This window comes from Lynx canadensis, chromosome C1 (assembly GCF_007474595.2).
Source record: "Lynx canadensis isolate LIC74 chromosome C1, mLynCan4.pri.v2, whole genome shotgun sequence".
In the NCBI taxonomy this organism is placed as follows: Eukaryota; Metazoa; Chordata; class Mammalia; order Carnivora; family Felidae; genus Lynx; species Lynx canadensis.
Genome location: NC_044310.1, coordinates 158,376,382 through 158,402,629, shown reverse-complemented (window position 1 = coordinate 158,402,629; position 26,248 = coordinate 158,376,382). Strand labels below are relative to the sequence as shown.

At 34.0% G+C, this 26,248-nt stretch overlaps 1 protein-coding gene across 5 annotated transcripts in view; it reads right to left on the bottom strand.

Annotated features, from left to right (window-relative positions):
• The window catches only part of UBR3 (ubiquitin protein ligase E3 component n-recognin 3), a 240,156-nt gene that overhangs the window by 115,234 nt on the left and 98,674 nt on the right, over positions 1-26,248 (bottom strand). For 3 of the 5 annotated variants that reach the window (XM_030327918.1, XM_030327919.1, XM_030327922.1), the window contains exons 15-23: positions 25,730-25,782; positions 25,494-25,627; positions 25,046-25,131; positions 23,368-23,509; positions 20,825-20,921; positions 7,035-7,176; positions 3,392-3,496; positions 1,541-1,714; positions 1,318-1,350 (exon numbers count right to left, since the gene is read on the bottom strand). In XM_030327918.1, coding sequence (XP_030183778.1) covers positions 1,318-1,350; positions 1,541-1,714; positions 3,392-3,496; positions 7,035-7,176; positions 20,825-20,921; positions 23,368-23,509; positions 25,046-25,131; positions 25,494-25,627; positions 25,730-25,782 — 966 coding nt within the window. The remainder of the gene's footprint in view (positions 1-1,317; positions 1,351-1,540; positions 1,715-3,391; positions 3,497-7,034; positions 7,177-20,824; positions 20,922-23,367; positions 23,510-25,045; positions 25,132-25,493; positions 25,628-25,729; positions 25,783-26,248) is intronic. The other 2 variants (XM_030327920.1, XM_030327921.1) reach the window with 1 other exon arrangement.

The window sequence follows — 26,248 nt, the reverse complement described above, 5'->3', positions numbered from 1 at the left end:
ACATGAAGTTCCTCACCAGTTTACAGGAATAAAAGATGTTCCACCCAACATTTATCAAGAATACTATACTTCTAATATAACATTGTGTGTTAACTATGCTTCTATTAAAAAAAAGAAAAAAAGAATATTATGTCTTTACTAACTGCTACAAGACTGATACATTTTCTAGTTAAGTAAATTATAAACTAATTTTTCCTAAGTTGATGAATCTGAACTACTAATTAATTTCATTTTTAAAGAACTTCAAAGTTGAAAAATTACTTCTAATAAATGCTTAGTTACTAAAGTAAAATATAAAGATGAAAAATCAAACTGGTCTGTTTCATATTTGAATATCACTATAATTTATTTGAAAGGATTTTTAAAATATTTCCCTCAATAATTTGTCTTCTAAAAAGCCTTTTTGTTAAAACAGTCAAACTGCATCGGAGCTCTTAGAAATCATCTTTTAATTAAGATACAAGTCAGTTTAATGGATTTAATTTTTTTTAAGCAAGCATAGAAAGGATGCTCCAATATCAACAGAGCTTTTATGAGCTAAATTATAGTATATGCTGTTTTTTAACATCCAAATTGTTTTTCAAAGTACTCTCTACCATTATTAGAGGTAAAAGCTGCCTCTGATTAAGATTCCAATTTAATCAAAATTCTTTATGGTGTTCACAGCAAAAACATATTGTCAAAGGCAAAGAAAGTTCCTATCCATGGACTCTGCTAAGAGAAACATCTGATTCAGTGCTCTCTATCCACAAAAAAATACATTGAAAGAATAAGAGGTATTTAAATTCAGTTACTTGGCAGGTCATTTCAAGATTTTTTCATTTCTGCCTTTTAAAAATTAGTTAATTAAAAGCTACATGCAATGAAAGAGCTGATTTTCAAAATGAATCCAAATGCACACTGTACTAAGATTTTTGTGGGCTTGTTTTATCAAAGTTAATTAATTGCCACAGAAGCAAAAAAATCTGTAAATAGGCATGCTGCCAGCAATTAAAGATTAAATTTATTTTGATTTAGGAAACATTCATTTTTAAGATATTAGTAACAATGAGAAATGCAAACAAACCCAAACGTGCTGCTTATAACTGGTCCAAAATACTAAGAAAAACCCACGAATAAATACTCAGTATTATTTTTTAACTTCAGTAGTGTGAATTTTCTTTAAGCCTAAGTCACCATATAAAAACACACACGTTAAACTTTTTAAAAAACGTAACCATATTAAACACACACATATACACACAAATACTTCAAAGTGTTTTCCGATTTCCAGTTAAAGCCATATTGCTAGTTAATGCAAGTATCATATATATCTACCTCTCTCTGAAGAACTTTAGGCCTTCGTGAACTCTGGCAGATTAAAGGGAAAAGATGGGTGAAGCAGAAGTTGCTTAGATATATCAGAGGAAACAAAAGACAATTTAAAGTTACCTACAACCACATTTCTCTTCTGAGTATCACAGGATGATCTAAACAATATACCCCAACATAACATGTAGTCTTTTCTTTTTCTTTTTCTTTTTCCCTCTTCTACACTTACATGTAAAGAACTCAGGCTGTCAGAGCTGGTACTTGCAGGTGAGTCCCTCTTCACTTCAGGAGCAGTCTCTGGAACTCTCACCCTAACATAGTTTATAAAGTGTCGCATGTTTGACACTAAGTTACTGCCAGGAAACCAACTGTCATGACAACGTTCTGGTCCACACACTGATGCCTAAAACATGAAAATAATGAACGTGAAACCTTGCAAAAGTCAGGTCTAAGGTACAATGGAGATGAACTAGCCCAAATAATCACCCACTGCCTGTCTTATCTCTGCATCCTTTACAGTCTCATCTTCAAATTATCAAGTGCCAATAAACCCAAATTCAAACATAAAATACAAGAATAAATTTCTTAATACTAATATAGGTAAGTCCAATTGAAGTCAGCTAACTTTCTCCTGGGGAAAAAAAAATACACTTTTCAATCTGGAAGTACTTAACAATACAGAGTATTTTTCAGTACCCATTAATAATGATTCATAATACAGTCAAATAATGCTGATTTGGACTAATTGTAAAAGAAAGTCGAAAAAAATCAACCAAAAGTCTGACCTGGCCTTAGAGAAATATCAATGATCTTTTATTATCTATGAAAGAATATACATTGACTTATCTTAGACAATAGCATACTGCCTAGTCTTTTTATTTGTTTTTTGCTGTTACAATGTTCCACAGTATTTTGTCTTTTTGGAGAAAGGAGATGAAGGGAATCTTACATTTGCAAATCAATTTGTAGTAATAACTGCTTTTATTGAAGTGATACTTCTAAAGTCCTGAAACATATTAACAACTTGTATTCTTTTTCTTTTTTTTTTTTTTTTTTTTTAAAGTAGGCTTCTTGCCCAGCATGGAGCCAAATGCCAGGCTTGAACTCACAACCCTGAAATCAAGACCTGAGCTGAGATCAAGTCAAGAGTCAGATACTCAACTGACTGAGCCACCCAGGCACCTCTAGCAACCTGTACAGTATTCTTTTTTCCTTTTTTTTTTTTTTCAATTTTTTTCCCTTTTATTTATTTTTTGGGGCAGGGGTGGGGGGTGCGGAGTAGAGGGAGTGAGAGAGAGAATCCTAAACAGGCTCCACATTTGGCATGGAGCCCAATGTAGGATTCAATTCCAAGACCCTGGGATCATGACCTGGGTGGAAATCAAGTGTCAGACGCTCAACCGACTGAGCCACCCAGGGTGCCCTGTAACTTGTATTCTTAAGTACTTTACAAATTTTCCCATATAACAATATTTACTTCATTAACATAAAACCTTTACAGAAGAGTTTGCCACTCAAAATTAATCCCTAATAAAATGATTAGAATTTCTAGACTGAAGTCCTAACATAACATTTACTAGTAATCAATGTTATTAGCATAACTCCAAAATTGCATTAATCCCTTTTCTTAGACCTATATATGCTGAACTACAAATTTCAAATTCAGTAATTTTGTAAGTAGAGTTTAAAGTATCAGTGATACCTCTAAAAGAACATACATATATTTGAAAATTGAGGTGCCTGGGTGGCTCAGTCGATTAAGCCTCGACTCTTGGTTTCAGATACGGTCGTGCACGATCTCACAGTTTGTGAGTCCCACGTGGGGCTCTGTGCCAGCAGTATATAGGCCTCCTGGGATCTTTTGTCTCCCTCTCTCTCTACCCCTCCCTTCATTCTGTCTCTGTCTCTCTCAAAATAAATAAACTTAAAAAAAAATAAAAGAAAAAAGGGCCTTTTCCAGTAGTTCTAAGGAATAGCTAATGAGTATGATGAATCCATAAATACATTTCAAGATAACATAGTACCTTTGTTAAGGCATTTCATAACTTCAGTATTTAAAAAATAAAAGAAACTTACTTACCTCTTCATCTGATTCCTCTTCAGCTGAATTTTCAAGTCCTAATTCAATCAGATATAAAACCATGCAGAGTACGTGTTCTGACAGATTTTGATGATCCATCAAAATCTTTAAAAAGGGGAAAAAATGCTTCGTAATTACTTTTTCCACAAAATATATTTAAGTATCTAAAAACATTGTTATAGATAAAAGTAATAGATAAAAGTAATAATCATACATATTTAAATAAATATACCACATGATCAGAAGGAAAGTAAAACTATATCTTGGTGAAAAGACAAACTAAAACTGAAACAATAGGTTCCTTTTCAAGATCACACAGTCTTTTAAGCAGTATCTAGGAATACTGGTTCACTGATTCCTAAAGGTAACACAGTAAGTAGTCCATTAAATCCATTATTATAAATACACCGGATCTATGAAATAACTTAACAAGAATGTTTCGCATCCTCATTTGCTGATACTCTTTTCCTGATGACAAAAATACCAAATAAATAAGTGTACTAAATAGGATTATTCATGCAAATGTGTTTAGCATAGCACCTGGCATATAATTGGGAGGACAATAAGTGTTTACAGAATATTAATGTTCTTAAAATATCTCTAAAATTAAAGTTCTCAGCCTGAGTATTTTTTGAGGTTGAGTAAATGTATGTGTTAGTCTTTGGTTTATATGGGTGAGAAAGCAAAAAGGGATGCAGCTAGTTGAAAAAGAGGCTTCTCTGAGAAATTACCAATAAATCAGCCCTTATGTGGATTATACACTGCAAGTTTTACACATCTTATGCAGGATTTCAGTAACTCACATCACTCATTCAACATGATGCAACAAACTACTAACCTAAGATACCTAAAATACCTAAGAAAAAAGTGGCCTGGCAGCCATCATGCCGTCCTCATTATAAGAAAGCCATCTAGCCAAATGACGGGAGGGTAAGAGAAAGAGGTTGTTTGGGGGTGGCCTTGTCAGCTGCAGGTGAGATTACAGAGAGTACAAAAGAGAACATTCTAGGATGGGCCTCATAGAAACTGCCCCAAAGGCTGAGCAGGCTTAAAAAAAGGACTTAATCACCTAAGAGCTAATTTATTCTGACTGAAAAATAAAAAGATTTTCAGTTCATTGCTTTTCTAATGTTTATTTTGACTACTGAGAAGGCTTTTCTGGTCACCTTTTGTGTGGCACGGTGGTAAGGAACTTTTTTTAAAAAACTTGTTTTATACAAATTCTGTATATACCTAGCTATTTGACCTTGAGCCACAGATTCTGGCCTTGGTTTTCTCATCTTTAACCTGGAACAACAGACCAGAATTGTTGTGAGGATCCCACAAGTTAACAACTGTAATTTGTGTGGTACAGCATGTATCAGTTGGTGTTCAACAAACAGTAGGCAGGTGGTGCACATGGTGGGAGGAGCAGCAGGAGGAGAGGACGGAAGGCTGGGAGGCCCCGACGGCATCCTTTGTAATCTCTTACTTCACAGAGAGGAAACCAAGGCTCAGCCACACACCCAGCTAGTATAAGCAACACCAAACAGATTTCAGACCTCAACTATTGCCTGTCGTTACTACGCTGCCTCCTCTTGATAAATTAAACATTACTAATTAAATTCAAAAAAATTTTGGCTGAAATCCTATGACATTACATCTCATAGTTTCAAATGAGTAACCTAAAAGCTAAGGAAAAAAAATGACTTTCTAAGAATGATTTTCTGAGAAGTTTTCTTAACATGTTCTATATTAATGTTTTTTAACATTAAACATGGCAGGTGATGAGATGGCTCATTGATACTGATGTTTAGAAAGTTGATTTGCCAATGCAACGTCAATTAGAGTTTTTTCTATTATTATTAAAGTCAGAACAGCTATTACAAAGTTGAGATTTAAAAAAAAACTGTTCATAATCTTGTAACAACTGAAACACTGCCTTCTATTTTTGAGAAAGCTCTATTTGTACATTAAGCAAATGAAAAGACTGAAAAATATAACTTGAAAGAACACAAATCATTTGCAGTAAGGCTCCTTTTATTTTTTTTTAATTTTTTAATGTTTATTTACTTTTCAGACAGAGAGAGAGAGAGAGAGAGAGAGAGAGAGAGACTGAGTCCGAGTAGGGGACGGGCAGAGAGAGAATCCAAAGCAGGCTCCAGGCTCTGAGCTGTCAGCACAGAGCCTGACATGGGACTCGAACTCACGAACTGTGAGATCATAATCTGAGCCGAAGTCGGAGACTTAACCAACTGAGTCACCCAGGTGCCCCGCTCCTTTAATTTTTAAAACATGACTTACTGACCTATTACTTATTAACTGATATCACAGTACTCAGTTTCAGCATCTAATTATTTAACCTCTAAAACTCAATAATTATTTCTAAAAAATAAGAATAACGAAACTTTCACTCATAAGAATTTTTGTTAAAATTAAACAAAGTAAATATATATAAGGCATTTGAAACAAAATCTGGTATAGGTAAGCATCCAAAAAATGTCTGTAAATACAAGTATCTAATAAAAATCTACCTTTTTTGATGAAGAAAAGAACATTTTAAATCATTTTACTGAATAATCCTCTCAGAAATTAATGAAAATAAACAATTTAAAGATGTTTTTTGAGTCACGTCTAAAATCTTAACAGAAGTAACTTAATAAGTAAGATGAAAAAGTGGTCAAGGGGTAGAGTTGAATGAATGGGGGGGGTACAGAAATCTAAAAGTATTCTTTCACTACAAAGCAAATTAAAACCAAATGTGTACTTAACTAAATGCACTAATTATTTCTTAAAGTAATTAAAAAATGTGTATATAGCAATTGGAAATCTGCACAAAAATATGCTTTCTAAAAACCTCTTTTAATTTTTCAAATTCTAATTAGGAATAAGAAACAAAAGGTTTTCTTTGTACCTAATTATGTTTATCTCATGTATAGTTACTTCATTGATATCTATACACAAGTATACAGTTCTTCCATCTTTCATCTCTAATACGTAACAGATCATAAATATGCCTGTTATATATATATATACACCTACTGCACAATATTATGTATACAGTTTCTGGTACATAGCTAATGTTAGCCAAATATATAAATAAATCTCTTCTATACAAGAAAACCCAAGAATAAAACAAATTCTAGGTCACAAGAGAGCAAAAGTATCTTTTTAGTTTAGAAGGTATTTACCAAAGCAAATTCTTAATGCTGCCACACATAAAACCATTCAAATTCCTCCATGTTGCATTCCTAATCAGAGGGAAAAAGCCAAGAAAACAACCCTAAACACAGGGTCACTGGCCCTCATCGCTTAGTTTTGTCATTTTAATGGATTCTGGTAGTCGTTTGGTACCTATTGTTTATTTCACCCTCCTGTCGTTTTATAGTATTTTACCTTCTGTTCTACAGGAGCCATAAATAAATATTCCTATCTGAAACGGGGTAACATGAAATAGTTTCCCACAAAGAATGGTGTATCTATTCCGTTTTCAATTTAGAATTCACATATACGCGATTATGACATATCTTCATACATCTTTAACGTATAAATACGCTTTGCTTTATGAGTGCTACTTTTATGCAAATATTATGTTAACACTTTTATTTGAAAATTATGGAAATAAATTCTAATCTGAGTCTTTCTATTCAAATTACTACTGTACCTTGTAAAGCAGAGTGAATAGCACAATGTGTAAAGTTTTACAGTGCAAAAGTCTCATGAGACCTTTATAGCTGGGATGGAGTGTTGTCCTTTTCTTATAGGGAGGCCAGGGATTTCCAGGGAACTTTCCACTCTGTTTTAAACTGTAAAAAGAAAGCAAAACAAAAATTAGATGATAGATTCAAAATTAAACTATGGTTTAAATAGTGATTTATAGATACTAATTTTTGGTCATATTTTTCTACGCAGTACTATTTTAATCAAATTGCTCAAAAATGCCAAAAAGATAAACATAACTATTTTCTCACAATAAACATAACTATTTTCTTTTTGTATCAGATAAAAATGAATATAGAGTCCCTAAGCTGACAACTAGAAAAAAAAATGTGAATAGGAAATGTTAACAAAAGGAAATAAACAGAAAGAATACAAAATAAACTATTCAACAAAGAAATTTCCAGTTGAAACAATTGGAAAAAACAAAAACAAAAAAACCCAGATAACCGAAAAACTATCCCACTTAGAAACAGCTGGGAAAGCTGGTTAAAATACAAAATGTAATCTTTTTGATGCATATTTCAACTCAAAAAAGAAAGTGAACTTCCCAAGTTACCAGAAAAGGAAGGAATTAACAATGAGCACTAAATACGTGTTTAGTGATGGTTTCAAGTCCTTGAGTAGGCAGACCTCAAGCTATTGGAACTGAGATTCCATATAAAGCTGACACTTTTGAAAAGCTTCACCCTCAATGAAAGGATAACTCACTAGGAGAAGTAAGAGAGCTTGTCTGTCTCTTCTGTGATGGAAGAACAACAGCCTCCCCAGGAAGAAACTAACAATGATTTGTATACAAATCACAGCAGACTCAAGATACAAAAGGCAAATTTTGAGAGAATTACACAGAGAAACTGACAAATTCACAATCATAATAGAAGACATTAACATATTTCTGACAGAAAGCCCAAGAAAAATAAATTGGTAAGGATTTTCAAGATTTTTAACAACATAATTAACAAGCTTGAACCTAAGACAAATATAGAACATCCAATAATTAGAGAATACATATAATTTTAAGTGCACTTAGAACATTTATGAAAATTTACAAAATACTAGGATTGAAAGTAAATTTCAGAAAATACCAAAAGAATGGATATATGGGCCACAACCACTTGTCACAAAGCAAATAAAACTAGAAATCCACTACACGATAACTCAAAACTTCAGACATGCAGACATTTCATAACATGATGTTCTTATACATTCAGACATAATTATAATCATAATAGAAAAAATTTTAAATTAGAACCTAAACTATAGAGAAAAAAAATCGTGGAATACAACTATAGCAGTACTTAGAAGGAAATCCCCAGCATTACATGCATGTTTTTGTAAAAAGTCAAAATCTAAGTGTCTAAGGGAGAAAATCCAAACTAAATTGAAAGAAGATAGTAATAAGGAAAAAAGAACAAAATGGACAAGGGGGAATAAGAAGTAACAACAAAACCAAATGCTTGTTCTTAAAAAAATAGTAAAACTGACAGTCCTCTGATAAGACTAATCAAGAATAAGAAACAACAAACACAAATAAATAATAGAAATAAACAGGCAAAGACAATTTTTTTATTATATACTTAAAAGACAATAAAAGATTTCTTAGAAATATATAACTTGACAATCCCTCTCAAAAAGGAGTAAAAATTCTACGACTATAAGCTTTAAAGAAAGTGAAATCAGTTTTAAATTACACCTCCTTCAAAAATAAAACATCAGGCCCAGGTAGTTTAAAAGGTAAGTTCTATCAAAACTTCAAGAAACATTCACATAAATAAGAATGAAGTTGGACCACTACCTCACACCATATGTAAAATTAACTCAAAATCTATCAAAGACTTAAATATAAGAGCTAAAACTATAAAACCCTTAGAAGAAAATAGGCATAAGTCTTTGTAATCCTGGATTAAGCAATAGATATGATACCAAAAGCACAAGTAACAAAAGGAAAAAACAGATAAATTAAGCTTCATTAAAATGAACTTTTGTGCTTCAAACGACATTCAAAAAAGTGAAAAGACAAACCACAACCCACAGAATAGTGGAAAATGTTTACAAATCATATTTCTGATAAGTAAGTATTCATAATACATAAAGAGCTCTTAAAACTCAATAATAAAAGTTAATACAATTAAAAATGGGCAAAGGATCTGGACAGTTCTCCAAAGAAGATAAACAAATGGCCAATAAACAAATAAAAATATGCTCAACATCATTAGCCATCAGGGAAATGTAAATCAAAACTACAATGAGATACCAGTTCATACCCACAAGGATTACTATAATCAAAAAGACAGATAACAAGTGTTAGTAAAGATAAGGAGAAATTGGAACCCAAATATACTGCTAATAGAAATGCATAATGCTGAAGCTGCTTTGGTAAACAATCTAGTAGTTCCTTAAACAATTAAACACAGAGTTACCATAAGGCCCAGCAATTCCACTCACAGGCATACACTCAAGAAAAATGAAATATGTCCACACAAAATTTTATACACAAATGTTCATAGCAGTATTATTCATAATAGCACCAAATATCCATTAACTGATGAATGGACCAATAAAAGTGGATATCCTCGGAATGGAATATTAACTCGGCAATAAAAAAAAATGGTATTGATACATTCTAGAATGTAGATGAACCTTGAAAACATTATGCTAAGTAAAAGAAGCACGTCACAAAAGACCACATTGAATTCCATGTATATGAAATGTCCAAAACAGGTAAATCCATAAAACAGAAAGTAGATTAGTGGTTGCCTAGGGAATGTAGGGTTGGGGAAAATGCGTGGTAATTGTTAATGAATAATGAGGGTTTCTTTTTAGAATGATGAAAATTTTCTAAAATTATTATGGTGACAGTGGCACAACTCTGTTGAATATACTAAGAACCACTAACTGAATAGTACTTTTTAAATAGGTGAATTGTACTGTAGGTAAAATATATCTAAATAAAGCTGCCTAAAACAATTTTTTTAAGAAACAGATAATCTCCAACTCCTGACATAAATTTTAGAAAATAGCAAACAGATAAAAGATACACAAATAATTCTATGATGCTAATACAACCAGTTACCAATATGAAAACAACATGATTTTAAAAATGTATAAGACTATCTTCTAAGATGGGGCACCTGGGTGGCTCAGTAGGTTAAGCATCTGACTCTTTACTTTGGCTCAGGTCGTGATCTCACAGTTCTTGAGTTCAAGCCCCACATCAGGCTCTGCACTAACAGCGCAGAGCCTGCCTGGGATTCTGACTCCTTCTGAAAATACATAAAGATAAACTTAAAAAAAAAAAAAAAAAAAGACTATCTTATAAGACCAAACTCTTGCAAGTATAATGGGGAAAAAAATGTTTAAATCAGTAAACCACATCAAGCAATATTTTTTTAAGTGAATAATGACAAGATTGGGTTTTTCCCAATAATGCAAAGATATGTGGATTGTATACCATCATCTACAGAGATGCAAGAAAAGCACTTAATAAAATTAAAAACTCAATCATAATAAAAAATCCTGGTAGGCTTGCAATAAAAAAGAATCTCCTCAATCTGACAAAAGGTAACTACAAAACTACTAAACATTGTATCTAATGGTGACACATGAAAAGTGTTAGGAACAAGACAAGAAGGCTTTTCATCACTGCTATTATTATGTATTATAGTTGAGACTAGCCAGCAAAGACAAGAGAGTGTGTAAAAAACAAACAAAATCATCATTATTCCCAGATAATTTAATGGCCCATATAGAAAATCTTTGTGTATGGGGCGCCTGGGTGGCGCAGTCGGTTAAGCGTCCGACTTCAGCCAGGTCACGATCTCGCGGTCCGTGAGTTCGAGCCCCGCGTCAGGCTCTGGGCTGATGGCTCAGAGACTGGAGCCCGTTTCGATTCTGTGTCTCCCTCTCTCTCTGCCCCTCCCCCGTTCATGCTCTGTCTCTCTCTGTCCCAAAAATAAATAAACGTTAAAAAAAAAAAAAAAATTTAAAAAAAAAAAAAGAAAATCTTTGTGTGAAAAACAGAGACAAAATCATCACTATTCCCAGATAATTTAATGGTCCACATAGATAATCTTTAAAAATCTACAAATTATTAGAACTAATAAAAGCCCCAAAATCAATTGCATTCTTATTCACTAGAACAAAAAGAAATGATAATTATAGGAAATATACCATATATCTATAAAAATTTTAATATAATTCGACTTATAAGGTAAGTCTAATAAAGATACCAAAACATTCTCAATTTTATGGAAAGAAATTTAAGACAACCTAAATAAATGGAGATACACATATGTTCATCCGTGGGAGAACACATTACTGTTAGAATGGCATTTCTACTGACTAATGAATGACTAAAGAAGATGTGGTATGCATATATAATAGAATATTACATATCTGTAAAAAAGAATGAAATCTCGCTATTTGCAATGACACGAATGGAGCCAGAGAGCATAATGTTTAGTGAAATAAGTCAGTTAGGGAAGGACAAATACCATATGATTTCACTCATATGTGAAATTTAAGAAACAAAACAAACAAGCAATGGGGGTGGGGAAAGTAAGAAAGAGAGAGACAACTCAAGAAACAGACTCTTAACAGAGAACAAACTGATGGTTACCAGAGGGCAAGTGGATGGGGGGATGGGTGAAATAGGTGATGGGGATTAAGGACTGCACTTGTTGAGATGAGCATAAAGTGATGTATGGAACTGCTGAATCACTATATTCTACACCTGAAACTAATATAACACCATACGTTAACTGGAATTAAAATAAAAACTTAAAAAAGAGATGGCATCTCTATCAAATTAATCTAGGAATTATTCTAGATAATTTCAATCAGTACAATTTCAATCAAAATCCAACATGTTTCATCATTAAATTTGATATGATCATAAAATTCTAGGCAAAGGGCCAAGAATAAACAACTTATAAAGAGAAGAGAGAAGGAGGAGAAGAGTAGGAAGTGGTGGTGGTGGAGGCGGAGGGTGGAGGTGGTGGTGGTGATGGTGGAGGAGGAGGAGGAGGAGGAGGAGGAGGAGGAGGAAGAGGAAGGGAGGGAGGAAGGAAGGAAACAATATTTGTGATAGTACGGCATTAATTTACAGAATGAACAAAAGAGAAATAGGTCTATATACATGATACCTGATACAGTCAACTGACTTTACTCACAGTAGTTATGCTCTATAAAGTCACCACAAACACCACAAACACCACACTGAATTATTGCTCCTAGGAGAAATACAGAATTAGATTCCTGCAAATCTGGGGTCAATTTTGTTAATCAAAATTCCAACTTACATTATATTTGCCAATGTCCTTGCAAATCAAGACAGTCCCATCAACACTGAAAACCTGCTCTGAACATAACCCTTTTCTGTAGAACTCTTAGCAAGTATTTTTTTTTATTTTTTTTTTAAATTTTTTTTTCAACGTTTTTATTTATTTTTGGGACAGAGAGAGACAGAGCATGAACGGGGGAGGGGCAGAGAGAGAGGGAGACACAGAATCGAAACAGGCTCCAGGCTCCGAGCCATCCGCCCAGAGCCTGACGCGGGGCTCGAACTCACGGACCGCAAGATCGTGACCTGGCTGAAGTCGGACGCTTAACCGACTGCGCCACCCAGGCGCCCCTTAGCAAGTATTTTTAAAATTCCTCCATCTCATGATCTACAGAGCCTGCCTTGCCTGCAAATTTAACATTTTTCACAGTATATTACCTTTTGAAACGTGCAAGCCAGCCAGCACTAGCAAAGTAGGGCTTACCTTTTTTCTGACCCTTGCTAAACATGACAGTAATTTCTTTGGCTTGCAGTCTCATAACAATGTTATCCTCTACACCTTTTTATCAGTCACCATCTCATGAGTCCACAAATTTAGATTTTCAGCTTTTCCATAGCTTCATTACACACTACAGTTGTTATTTTAGCCCCTTTTGGAATGACCCCGTGTACAGATCAGTGAATTTCCTCTACCTTTTTCTGGATGTACCATATTATTGATTCACTACCACTGAACTCTCAGCTAACAACATTATAACTCATGACTGAATGAAGATTAATCTAACAACGAATTTTCTCTGTAAGGCACATCAAAGCCTTCTTGCCCTCAGGAATACCAGACAGCACTTCAGCTACATTTGGGGACCATTTTAAATAGTAAACAGGACAAAAATGCAAAAACAGTTCTAAAAACAGTACTAAGTCTAAAAGGACACTTGTTTAAAGTATGAGCGCTGAAACAAGAGGACAGAGCTTTGCTCTGTTCAACCTCAGCTAGGTGCACTCTTCATGTCCGCACACACCTGCAAATACCCAGGAGAAAGCTTTAACAAATACCCAGGAGAAAGTATTAACCTGGGGTTTAAACTTTAGCAAGTAGCCAAATTTGCAAATAATGAGGATCAAGTGTTTATGACAAAATTAGCATATTAATAAATCATTGACAAAGGAATGAACTGTTCAATAAATGATCCAAAAGCAACTGGTTTTCTATAGGAGAAAAATAAATGAATAAATAAATCACTACTTGACAAACAAAAATCAATTCCAGGTGGGTTACAGATCTAACTATAAAAAGTAAGACTTGGGGTGCCTGGGTGGCTCAGTCGGTTGAGTGTCCGACTTTGGCTCAGGTCATGATCTCACAGTTTGTGGGTTCGAGCCCCTCATCAGGCTCTGTGCTGACCGCTTGCTTGGAGCCTGTGGCCTGCTTCAGATTCTGTGTCTTCTCTCTCTGCCCCTCCCCCGCTCACACTTTGTCTCACTCTGTTTCTCAAAAATAAATAAATGTAAACAAAAATTTTTTTTAATAAATAAAAAGTAAAACTTGAGACCGAATGAACTTTAGACAACCTAATAGAAAAACTGGCAAAGAATAATGTATACACAGTTCTCAGAGCAAGAAACATGAAGAGAAATTAATAGATTTTTTTAAAGCTCAACCTCAAGGACCTAGTAATCCAGAGAATGCAAATTAAAGTGAGCTACACATTCAGCTCTTGAAGTTAAAATCAAAGAATGAACATAAGTATTTAATTTTACTTGCACCCAAAACTCCAACAGAACTATGATAATGGTATTTTTTAAAGGATGAAAACCACAACGATGGGGAAAATCAGAAAAGAAAAAAAATGCAATTTTGTTAATTGGAAAGGAAATGAGTGCATGGTAACTCAACTAGTAGACTAAGAAAGCCAAATCACAAGAAGGCAATTGGGAAAACTGAGAATCAATCCAAGTAACACTGCAGAATCCTCAAAAGGTCAGAAACTGACAGCACCTGGTACTTCAGTAGTAGGAGATCGGGAGTAAGAAGTGTTTCTCTCCCACTCCAACAGAATTCTGACTGGAGAATTCATCTCTGGAGAAGGTAAAACACAAGCACAGTTAAAGGAAGGAGGATGGGGAATTAAGGTCACAGTATTCACTTCTGATTCAGAGCCAGGCCTTTGTCTCCTCCCATTCGGTTCACAGAATAATGGCAGCCAAACCATTACCTTCTGGGCAATATATGAAAATACTTCTCTGAGGACTCTTTCTAGACCAAAAAGAAAGTTCTAAAGAGACTAACATAAAGGCTCTCAACACATCTGCCTGCCCAAATCACCCTACATTAAAACTCAGGATCTACAAGCTACACCAAGGTACTCCGAGCTCTTTATCAAGAGCAGCCAGAATGATCAGACATCTGAAGAATGCTTCTAATATGGAAGCCAGAGACCAAACAGCAGAAAACTCAATTTAGAATAAACAGATATTATGTAAATAGGGGGAAAAAACTAAAAAACAAAAAGATATATATCATTAACATACCAGAGAAATGAGTTGCATCTATGATTCAAGATGAGAAAGACATAAAACTAAGTTTGTTTAAAAAAAAAAAAAAAAAGCTGGTTTCTATATACTATTATAGTAGCTATTTAAAAGCATAATTTTCAAAAAATTTCAATAGCTTATGATAAAATATTTCAACTATCCTATTTCATTTAGCATAGATAAGCATGTTTAGTGTTCATTTTGTTTCTTTGTTTGCTAGCTCCTAGATATGTAGCACCTAGATTAATAAAGTATTCCAAAATAAAGGTTATATATTTGTTCAAGGCAGCAGGTAATACATCATTTTGACTGCTCTTTTCAAAAGCATTAATAGAATAATGCAAATGAAAAGCTACATGACAGCAAAAAAATTCCAAGTGATTCAAACCAACACCTAATTATTGACTAGGCTGAAGCAAAAATGATATGTATATAAACTCATACATCATACTTTCAAACATGGGCCAGCAGTCATTAACCTTCAAGATGGGAGATGGGAAGCAATAGAAATATCAAAAATTATTGTTGAAAAAACTTACTTTCCAGCTGAATTTAAAACAGCCACTGTATAAAAATCACATTTGCGGGTTGGAAAAGGCCTAGACAATAATTCCAATACTGCCATTAAAAAACATTTTCACTTAACTTCTTTGGGCCACAATGTCCTCCTACATAAAATACAATATTGATGGTTTTCCAACTGTTAGGTTTGTGTTTGTGTTGTTGTAGTCTTGTTTTTGTTTTCCTTTTAAAAGCTGAACTGCCCACTAAGGGGTATTTGGAAAGGAGTGAAGAAAGCAGTATGCGCCACCTCCATTCTCTTTAGGCTTTCTCTTGCTGTTGCCCAACCTGCTCTTCCAGTGATGGCCCCAGAGACACTTTGATGCAACCTGGATAGTAGATCTTAAAGGCCTTTTCCAGCAACAAGATCCTAAGATTCTAAACATCTAACCATTACATACAGCAAATGGCTTGTTTTCACCTGAACACTCAGCACAAAAATTTAAAGAAATTTATTTTTCATTAATTTAGCAATTACTAACCGCCTAAAAAGGGCCTATCACCAAGCTTGATTTTAAAGACATAATAGGGTCAATTTATCCAATCATTTTTCACCATAATTCTTCACAAGGATTTTCTACTGCCTTCTTGCAAATAAAAAACGATCACACTCAGTAAAATCAGTTTAGCCACTTCTTGTCCCTTAGAAGTAAAAGAAAATGAAAATGACCAGGAAGTCCCACCATTTAGGGTTATTTCCTGTTGTGCTCTAATAAGAACTGAAACAGTCAACTATACAGTCAAATATACAGCAAATAAAAGGTATCACATGAAGAAAGCAGATGCTATTATTTCACATACAAAATAAATTTCAAAACAAAATTAAGGTTTACATAAAAACTAATACATTTATTCATGAGTATGATATTTAAGTACATGAAATGTTATCACATGAATATAATAGTTTATACATAAATTAACTTATAAGAAAATGATTAAAGAGTTTTAGCCTGAAGCTATAGAGTACATTTATTTGTCCTTTGTTATTACTGCTTTATTTAAATATACATCTCTTGGGGCGCCTGGGTGGCTCAGTCAGTTAAGCATCCAAATTCAGCTCAGATCATGATCTCACAGTTTGTGAGTTCAAGCCCTGTGTAGGGCTCTGTGCTGACAGCTCAGAGCCTGGAGCCTGCTTTGGATTCTGTGTCTCCCTCTCTCTCTCTGCCCCTCTTCTGTTCACCTCTCTCTCTCTCTCAAAAATAAACATTAAAAATGTTTTAATAAAATAAAATACACATTTTTTTTTAAAACAGAGATTTCCAAACTGCCAAGAAACATCACTGCACTTCAGAAATTACTAAGAAATTATAAAAATATTGTACAGGAAGGAACTCAAAAGCCCAATGGGGGTCGTGAGAGAATTAGAAAAAATATGGAGAACAAAACAGGAAAGAGGAAAAATTAATAAAAATAGCTCTGAAGATACAGTCTTCTATGACTATGTGAAGTGGGTATAAATCAAACTATGATCTGGTTCTAAGCAACTAATAACACAAAATACGTTACAAAAGACAAGATACCAGAAAACAAAAAAAAAGGATACCTCTATGTCAGTATGGGTCTAAGCTAGCTTTCTCGTCTTGACACCAATGATATTTGGGGCCAGATAATTCTTGTTCAGGGGGGGACAGATCTAGCTAGCTTCTACTAGATGTCAGTAACAACCATCCAAGTCTTCAGACAATGCCAAATGTCCCTTGAAGGATAAAAATCACTCCTGGTTGAGAACTACTGGTTCTCAATGAAGGAAATTAAGTGCTCAGAGCAATTAAGTCTGCTATGTGAAAAATAAAAGATACAATGCTGTTTGCTTTACAGAGTGCCTGGCATATAACAAGCATTCAATAAATATGTATTGTTAATAAAATTTCCCCTTTAAAACTGATTGCATTAAGTATTTAATGGCTCCCTGAAAACTTTGAAAGTTTGAGCCCAATCCCAGTCCAAATTTCTATTTATTACAAAATTTAAAAAAAGCAATAAAATTTACTATATACATACTCTTTATATATTCAAATGACTAGCCACCACTACCACCACCTGAAAATGGCAGAGCCACTTAAGACCACAGTGTTTATGTCACATTAGGCTTTCCATGCAAATGCTTCCTCCCGTCCATCTTTTTTCAAGATGAACTACTCCAATTTATTTATTCGATGAATGTATTCTGAATGCCTACTATGTGCCAGCACTGAAAAAAAGTACTAAAGATGTAAAGGGAGAGACAAAAATATCTTCCCTCAAGGAACTAAGAGTCTAGTAAAAGCCTACAAGTAAACAAATAGGTACAAAACCATATAAAAAGAAGTTGTTAAGAAACCAGAGTACGGAGAACCTGAGACTACCTCTTCAAGGGTTTTAAAGAAAGGTAAAGAGAGATGCTGATGGCTGAACTATGCGTTGTTTTTTGTTTTTGTTTTCTAGGGGGTAGGAAGGGTATACTAAAATTCTATACTATAAACTTTCTTCAGATAGGTCTCTGATGGATCATAAATTCAACATATATCTATTACTACACTGTCTTGACAAAAAAGAAGTTTCAATTATACCTAATATCTACACTTAAACTTTGACAAATACTTTCTCAAGATCAAAGACATTTATATCACTTAAAATTTGTTTTTATGAGAATGCAAGCTGGTGCAGCCACTCTGGAAAACAGTATGGAGGTTCCTCAAAAAACTAAAAATAGAACTACCCTACAACCCAGCAATTGCACTACTAAGCATTTATCCAAAGGATACAGCTGTGCTGTTTCAAAGGGACACATGCACCCCCATGTTTATAGCAGCACTATCAACAATAGCCAAAGTATGGAAAGAGCCCAAATGTCGATCAATGGATGAGTGGATAAAGAAAACGTGGTATATATATATACAATGGAGTATTACTCAGCAATCAACAAGAATGAAATCTTGCCATCTGCAACTAGGTGGATAGAACTGGAGGATATTATGCTAAGTGAAATTAGTCAGAGAAAGACAAAAATCATATGACTCACTCATATGAGGACTTTAAGAGACAAAACAGATGAACATAAGGGAAACAAAAATAATATAAAAACAGGGAGGGGGACAAACCAGAAGAGACTCACAAATATGGAGAACAAACTGAGGGTTACGGGAGGGGTTGTGAGAGGGGGGATGGACTAAATGGGTAAGGGGCACTAAGGAATCTAGTCCTGAAATCATTGTCGCACTATATGCTAACTAATTTGGATGTAAATTTTTAAAAATAATTAATAAATAAATAAATAAATAAAATTTGTTTTTAAAATATTTAACATATGCTTCAGAAAAGCACAGATAATGGCACAACAACAGACACTCAGATCAATGGAACAGAATAGAGAACCCAGAAATGGACCCACAAACGTATGGCCAACTAATCTTTGACAAAGCAGGAAGAATATACAATGGAATAAAGACAGTCTCTTCAGCAAGTGGTGCTAGGAAAACTGGACAGCAACATGCAGAAAAATGAACCTGGACCGCTTTCTTACACCATACCCAAAAATAAACTCAAAATGGATGAAAGACCTAAATGTAAGACAGGAGGTCATCAAAATCCTCAAGGAGAAAGTAGGCAAAAACCTCTTTGACCTTGGCCACAGCAATTTCTTGCTCAACACATCTCCAGAGGCAAGAGAAACAAAAGTAAAAATGAACTATTGGGACCTCATCAAAATAAAAAGCTTCTACACAGCAAAGGAAACAATCAGCAAAACTAAAAGGCAACCAACAGAATGGGAGAAGATATTTGCAAATGACATATCAGATAAAGGGTTAGTATCCAAAATCTAGAAAGAACTTATCAAACTCAACACCCAAAAAACAAATAATCCAGTGAAGAAATGGGCAAAAGACATGAATAGACACTTCTCCAAAGAAGACATCCAGATGGCCAACTGACACATGAAAAAATGCTCAACATCACTTATCATTAGGGAAATACAAATCAAAACCACAATGAAATACCACCTCACACCTGTCAGAATGGCTAACATTAACAACTCAGGCAACAACAGATGTTCGTGAGGATGCAGAGAAAAAGAATCTCTTTTGCACTGCTGGTGGGAATGCAAACTGGTGCAGCCACTCTGGAAAATATGGAGGTTCCTCAAAACATTAAAAATAGAACTACCCTATGACCCAGCAATTGCCCTACTAGGTATTTATCCAAGGGGTACAGGTATGCTGTTTCGAAGGGACACATGCACCCCCATGTTTATAGCAGCACTATCAACAATAGCCAAAGTATGGAAAGAGTCCATATATCTATCAATGGATGAATGGATAAAGAAGATGTAGTGTATATATGCAATGGAGTATTACTCAGCAATCAAAAGGAATGAAATCTTGACATTTGCAACTACGTGGCTGAAACTAGAGGGTGTTATGCTAAGCAAAATTAGTCAGAGAAAAGACAAATATCATATGACTTCACTCATATTAGGGCTTTAAGATACAAAGCAGATGAACATAAGGGAAGGGAAGCAAAAATAATATAAAAACAGGGAGGGTGACAAAACAGAAGAGACTCTTAAATATGGAGAACAAACAGAGGGTTACTGGAGGGATTGTGGGAGAGGAGATGGGCTAAATGGTTAAGGGGCATTAAGAAATCTATTCCTGAAATCATTGCTGTGCCATATGCTATTTGGATACAATTTAAAAAAATATGTAAATTAAAATAAAAATTTCAACAACAAAAAAACTAAAAAAAAAACCTAATAAAAAAAGAAAAGCACAGATAAAACATGGTATTATATGATGTTCAGCAATATAACATTAAGGTTTAAAAATTGGTGGAAACAATACATTAAAAAATAGTCTATAACAATAACAAAAATGAATACTTCATTAAAAAGATATTCTTCAAAACTTTTTTCTGCAATCATCAACATTTTAAACCACTTTGTTAAATATTTACAAATAAAATTCATTTTTCTTTGGCTATTTTCCCAGTTGTGAAAAACACAGCAATATTACCAAACTTTTGGTAGATACCCATCATCTCTGAGATCAGATAATTTTATTCTCTTAACTTGTGCCTCCTCTACTGGTGTGAAAGCAGAACAGCACAAAACCAAGTTTTGCATTCCACCAGTCAAACAGCAACTAAATAAGTTTGTTATTTTTTTAATGTCTATTTGTGACATTATAATATTTATCAGATTTTGGGTCAAGATCTTGAGAACATAAATATATGGCAGATTTTTTTAAATCTTAAAGTATTATTTTCTCCTCTAAAGATTGAGAGTATACTTTAATCACTGCATATCACATTTGTGTTATAACTAAAGTTTTTCTACATAAATATAAAATATCCATTTTATACTAGCATAACAGACTTACAATGCTGTATATCTGTCCATTGCAGACTGCACGTCTCTACGGTAAACTGTTCGAAGAATGACCATGACGGGGTCAAACTCCTGATCCCAGACTTCAGCTATTATTCAAAAGAAAGTAGAAACAAAACACTGACTTCTTAGGAACAAGGTCAATTTCTGATGACTAATTACATTTAAGTATATTTTAAATTTATAAGATGGGATAGTTTAATTGGATCATATATTTGCTTTAATAAGCTTGATATCATGACTACTTTTCTAAGTCTTAAAAATAATTTCATCATTATGAATATTCTTTTAATTTCAGTAAGAACTAGTGAGCAAAAAAAAAAAATGTATTACAACGTGATAATGCTGCACCATAAAAGTTTAGTTCATGGTTTTTTTTGTAAAGTGCCAATAGAATGTAAGAAAAAAAACACATTAACAAATTTGAAAACATTCAGAGATAAAAATGTGAAAGCTAGATTAAAAAATTAATGAGCTATTGATTTTCAAGAGTCTTTGTAATATTTTTGGTTTGTAGAAGTGATTAGGAACCATTACCCCATGTGTGGAATGTGTACAAGTGGTGGTATACAAGATGATTTTAAGTGCACAAAGCTTTTAACAATTATACAATTATATTAACATGTATTAAGAACTTGTACATTGCATATAAAACCCATGATTTCATAATCATGCTTAGCATGAGGTGAAATTTAAAGAAGTGAATCCACTCAAGAAAATACAGCATACTATGTATACAGTAACAGAGGTGGTATTTAGATGTAGAAAAAATCTACAGCATGGCCTGCAAATAATAATTTCAGAAACCATTGCCTTAAGAGTGTTATCTTTCCTAGATCATTTTTTCACATCTCATTCTAGCAGAATTCTTAACATCTGAAAACAGTAAGAAGCTTAAGCTTCTCTCTACATACCTACTGTAATTCCAATTTCCTGGCATAAGAAACTGTTAACAATTGTCCCTATTTTCATGTAACAGACTATTCATTCATCTTAAATTATCCTAAGTATGATTAAGATCCTTAAGATAGGCCTTCACAAAGACCTTTGTTCTTACTTCTATTATCATTTATTGTCCTTCACTTTTTAATCTATTAATTTGTACAACTAAAATGCCAATGCTTTTATCAGAATAAAACCACAGCAATACAAGAAAACTGTTAGTGATTAACTAGTCTGGCAGGCTTTAGTGTTCTTCTGTGGATTCCCACAGAAGTGTACGTGGGGCCACTTCAAGAGCAAGGAGATGACAAAACAGTCGAGAAGCCACGTCTACTACCTGCACCCACTTTAACAAGAGTAGGTTTGCTTTTATTGGTTTTGTAAAACAGATTTAGTTAAGGTTTAGTTGCCCAAAACTAAAGGCTTATTTCAACCACTTTTTAAAAAGCTTTAAAAGTACTCATCTACCCCAACTCTCTCATTTTTACAAATAAGATGTCAAATCCAAACATCACACAAACTAGTTAATCTAATCTTCAAAAGCCCAATGCTCAGTCTCAGTGTCTCAAACTTTCCTGTGCATGACAATCACCTTCAGAGCTTATTAAAAAAGCAGATTCCCAGAATCCATCCCGAGAGATCCTGATGAGAACAGACTGAGGTGAGGCACAAGAACCCGTGTTTTTTATAAGGACCGCAAGTGACTAGGACAGAGGTAATCCTCACACCATAATAAGCAGTGTACTATGTGATGCAGCTCCACCTGAGAAGTTCTCTACAATAGAGAAACACTGTGCTTTTCCTTTAATGGAATACACACTGCAACCAGAGACTCGGGATTCACCATTGCAAACGCCTGGAAAAATCCCACATGATAAGGCTGCTGGATTTTGCCAAACAGTACATGTTATTCACACCTTCAACATGGGCATCAGTTTTTCAGCTAGACAATGAGTATTGAGGAAGTCAAGAAGCATGTAAGTGGTACTTCCTTCAAACTTTTAACTTAGATTAGTGAACATGTGAAAGTGAAAAGGACAAGACTGTGAATGAAGACTTCACTACTTGTGGCGCTTGGCAAGCATGTCATCTATGAAGCTAAGGAGAAAACCTTGGAAAACCAACCACTTAAGGAAAAGATTTTATGTATTTACATAGGATGTAGGAAAATGTAATCAGTATCATATCTGGATTTTAATTTTAACTGTTTCAAGTTAAATTTTGGGTAGTGAGAACTATTTCAAAATCAAACTTAGAGAATAAATAGATTTAAAAAAAATTTTAATATACATTGTTTTATAATTTCTGGTTCATTTACAGCTCATTCACGTATAAAAATGAACTAGAATTCATATATAAAGTTCCTTTTCTAATTCAGAGTCATCTAAGAAGGTTTCCTGTAACATAAAACCATAGATTTGTAAATAAATAGAAGCAATATCACCATATACCATAAAAAAACAAACACATCTATAAGAAAACTGAGGAATAACTCAAAGACAAATAAATAAAAAGCAAAATGTTTTCTTTACGTACACAACTTACCTTCAGAAAACCATTTCTGAAAAAATATATTTATGTATATAAACGTACCTTTAGGAGTATACATGCCTTGCTGCATAGAACCTCCAGGTTCAAAAACAGGAGCCTTAAAGTCAGCTACAGCTGATAAAACTGATTCAAAGCTGTAACTGCCTGGAATAATACCACTTTTGGGATTTGGATTTTCTGGAATATGATGTATGTGTCAAGAAAAAAATTAATGCCTAAAAGCCAGCTTTATAAAATTACCAAGGTACTCTAGTTTCTATTTTTGTTGAGTAATTGGCTGTAATATATAATACTGGCCACAAGAGGGCTATATAATACAAGAGTTCAGTAACTTTTTATTAATTGTGAATTTTTAAAATATTTTTAACCTACAAGCCTACTTCTAGCTTATATGCTAAAGTAGTTCCCAAGTTTATTTCTCCCCAAAACAAATTAACCAAATTTTATGAAAAAAAAAAAAAAAGCTTATAAAATTAATCTCCATTCTTTTTCTTTCTTTTTTGTTTTCAGAGAGCGAGCACACACGAGAGGAGCCCAGGGAGAGAGGGAATCTTAAGTAGGCTCCGTGTTCAGCACAGAGCTTGACACGGGGCTCGATGCCACAACACTGGAATCATGACCTGAGTCAAAATCAAGAGTCGGATGCTCAAGCTACTGAGCCACCCAGGCGCACCTCCATTTTCATCATTTTACAAATAATGTTATATTCTCCCTTAGAGAATCAAAAACAGTATGCTAAAAATTAGCCAATATTTTTATGAGCAAAGATTATTTTTCCAAAAAACAAAATGCCATCCTCCAAAAAAAAAAAAAAAAAAAAAAAAAAGAGAGAGAGAAAAGATGCTAAACAAAGTTTTATAAAGAAGTAAGCCAGGAAACCACAAAGATCCTTTCCCACTGATTTCACATTAATCAATTAACTTTTCAAAATTCAAAGTTACAGAGGAATGCCTCTGCTGTTACAGCATTGATACACATTATATAACAGTTGAATGAAATCATCAAACAATATCAAATTGCTGCTGCTTATGAAAATCTTCAAGGTTATCAAATGGCATTCCACAGGAGTTATTTCACAAAATGTCAGCCAATTATTCCAAACGTATTCATAATATACAAAGTAAACTTAGTCCAAAATTTATAAAATAAATTTTTATCACAAAATAACAAAATCTTTGTCTAAAATTTTATTAACTTAAAAAATAATAAAGTGTCTGTTGTATGCTCTGTCCTATACAAAGAACCATAAGTTTTTAAAGTTTATAGACGATAGTCTTTCCCCTCAAAAACTTCTTGGTTTAAGATTGAATTCTAAGAAAAAAATTCTTAAAATGTTTAAAACCCTGGTAATAATTATAAGGTAAACCTATAAATTTTAACCATGAATTCCAACCTAGATATACAGATAACGTAGACTTTGCTGCCTTTTACCAAGTGTCCAGCTTCCTTTCACGAACACGGTCCTAGAAGGTCAGATCCTGGGTTGCCCAGAGCCATCACTTCTGAAGTGTAACCACAGCTAACAAGAGCTCCCTGAGCAGTGACAGAGAGAGGCAAAAATATCTGCCAACTAGCCCTGGACACACACTTGAACAGTTAAAGGTTTTTTTCAACTCCAAAAATATTTTTTAATCACAAAAGTGATGTATCTTTAACCCATAAAAATTACTTATCATTTGGACTCTATAATTAACAGAAACGTAAGCTTTTAAAAGGATATGAGGTCCAGCAATGAACTGTGTGTCCTGTCATTCATGCACAACTGGGCTACCATCTCTGCCCTGAGTATCTCATCATCAGACATTCCTAAAACAATTAAAAAGGAAATTAGTTAGTCTGAATATACGTAAATTATAAAAAAAACAACTTACCACACTTTTTATTAAGCTGTTTTACCAAAAATGAGATGCTTCAAAAATTAAAGAGCAAAGAATGCAATGCCCCAAATATAACCAGTTTAACTAACCTGCTGTTTGCAGCTCCCTTAAGTAAAGGGTTTTTTAAAGGATACTATGAAAGAAGTAGCAATTGTACATGTCAAGAGTTTGAAACAGTATTTAAATACATCCAAATCCTTTTCTTTTTTCCATAAGCCAGTTACTACCACAGGGAGAGGGGAGGAAAGAGAGAATACTTAATACCCAAGCATTAGTAGGAGTGCTTTTTACCTAAATGTAAACGAAGACTTAAAAGAATCACAAGAAATGTAAGAGCGCCTTCTAACATCGATCTCTCATGCTCTGCATCAAGTACTGTGTTTTGATGTTGTGAAGCCATTGTCAACAAATCCACTACCTTAAATCTATAATAAGAAATATTTGAGACAGATTTTTTTTAAGTTAAAACAAAATCAACTTAAATTCCAAATACTTCCTAATACCTGTCTTGATAAAATTATGCTCACCTTTCAAAGACAGATGAAATAAAATAATCTGGGTCAAGTCTAGAAGCACAAACCTTTAAAAGACAAAAAAACAAAAAACAAAAAAACCCAGAAACTTTATCTCTCAATATTCAGTTTTACTTCTTGTATTAATCATGTGGTTTGTTAGTTTCCTATGTCTTATGACGTTTTGACAATGTGGGGGGCACTTACAGACAGGGGGAGAGACCACCCCTCTCTGGGCTAGCTAAAGACAAGAAACATTCTTAAATATATTCCTAAAAACAGTAAACAACTTCCTGGGGACAAGCCTCTTACAGATAAGTCAATCACTCCCCTTTATCTAACTCTCACACACCAAGCCAATATTCTCCCTGCCCTGAAACAACCCATGGCCAGGTAGCTGGGGACAGCCCCAATGCCCCAAAGCCCACCAGAATCTATTCAAATTAGCCAATTCTCAACTGCTTCCCCTGCCTTGCCTTGCCCTTTCTGTGGATACCCCCCAAAAGGTCCTGCTCTAGGATTTCCCCCTTGTTC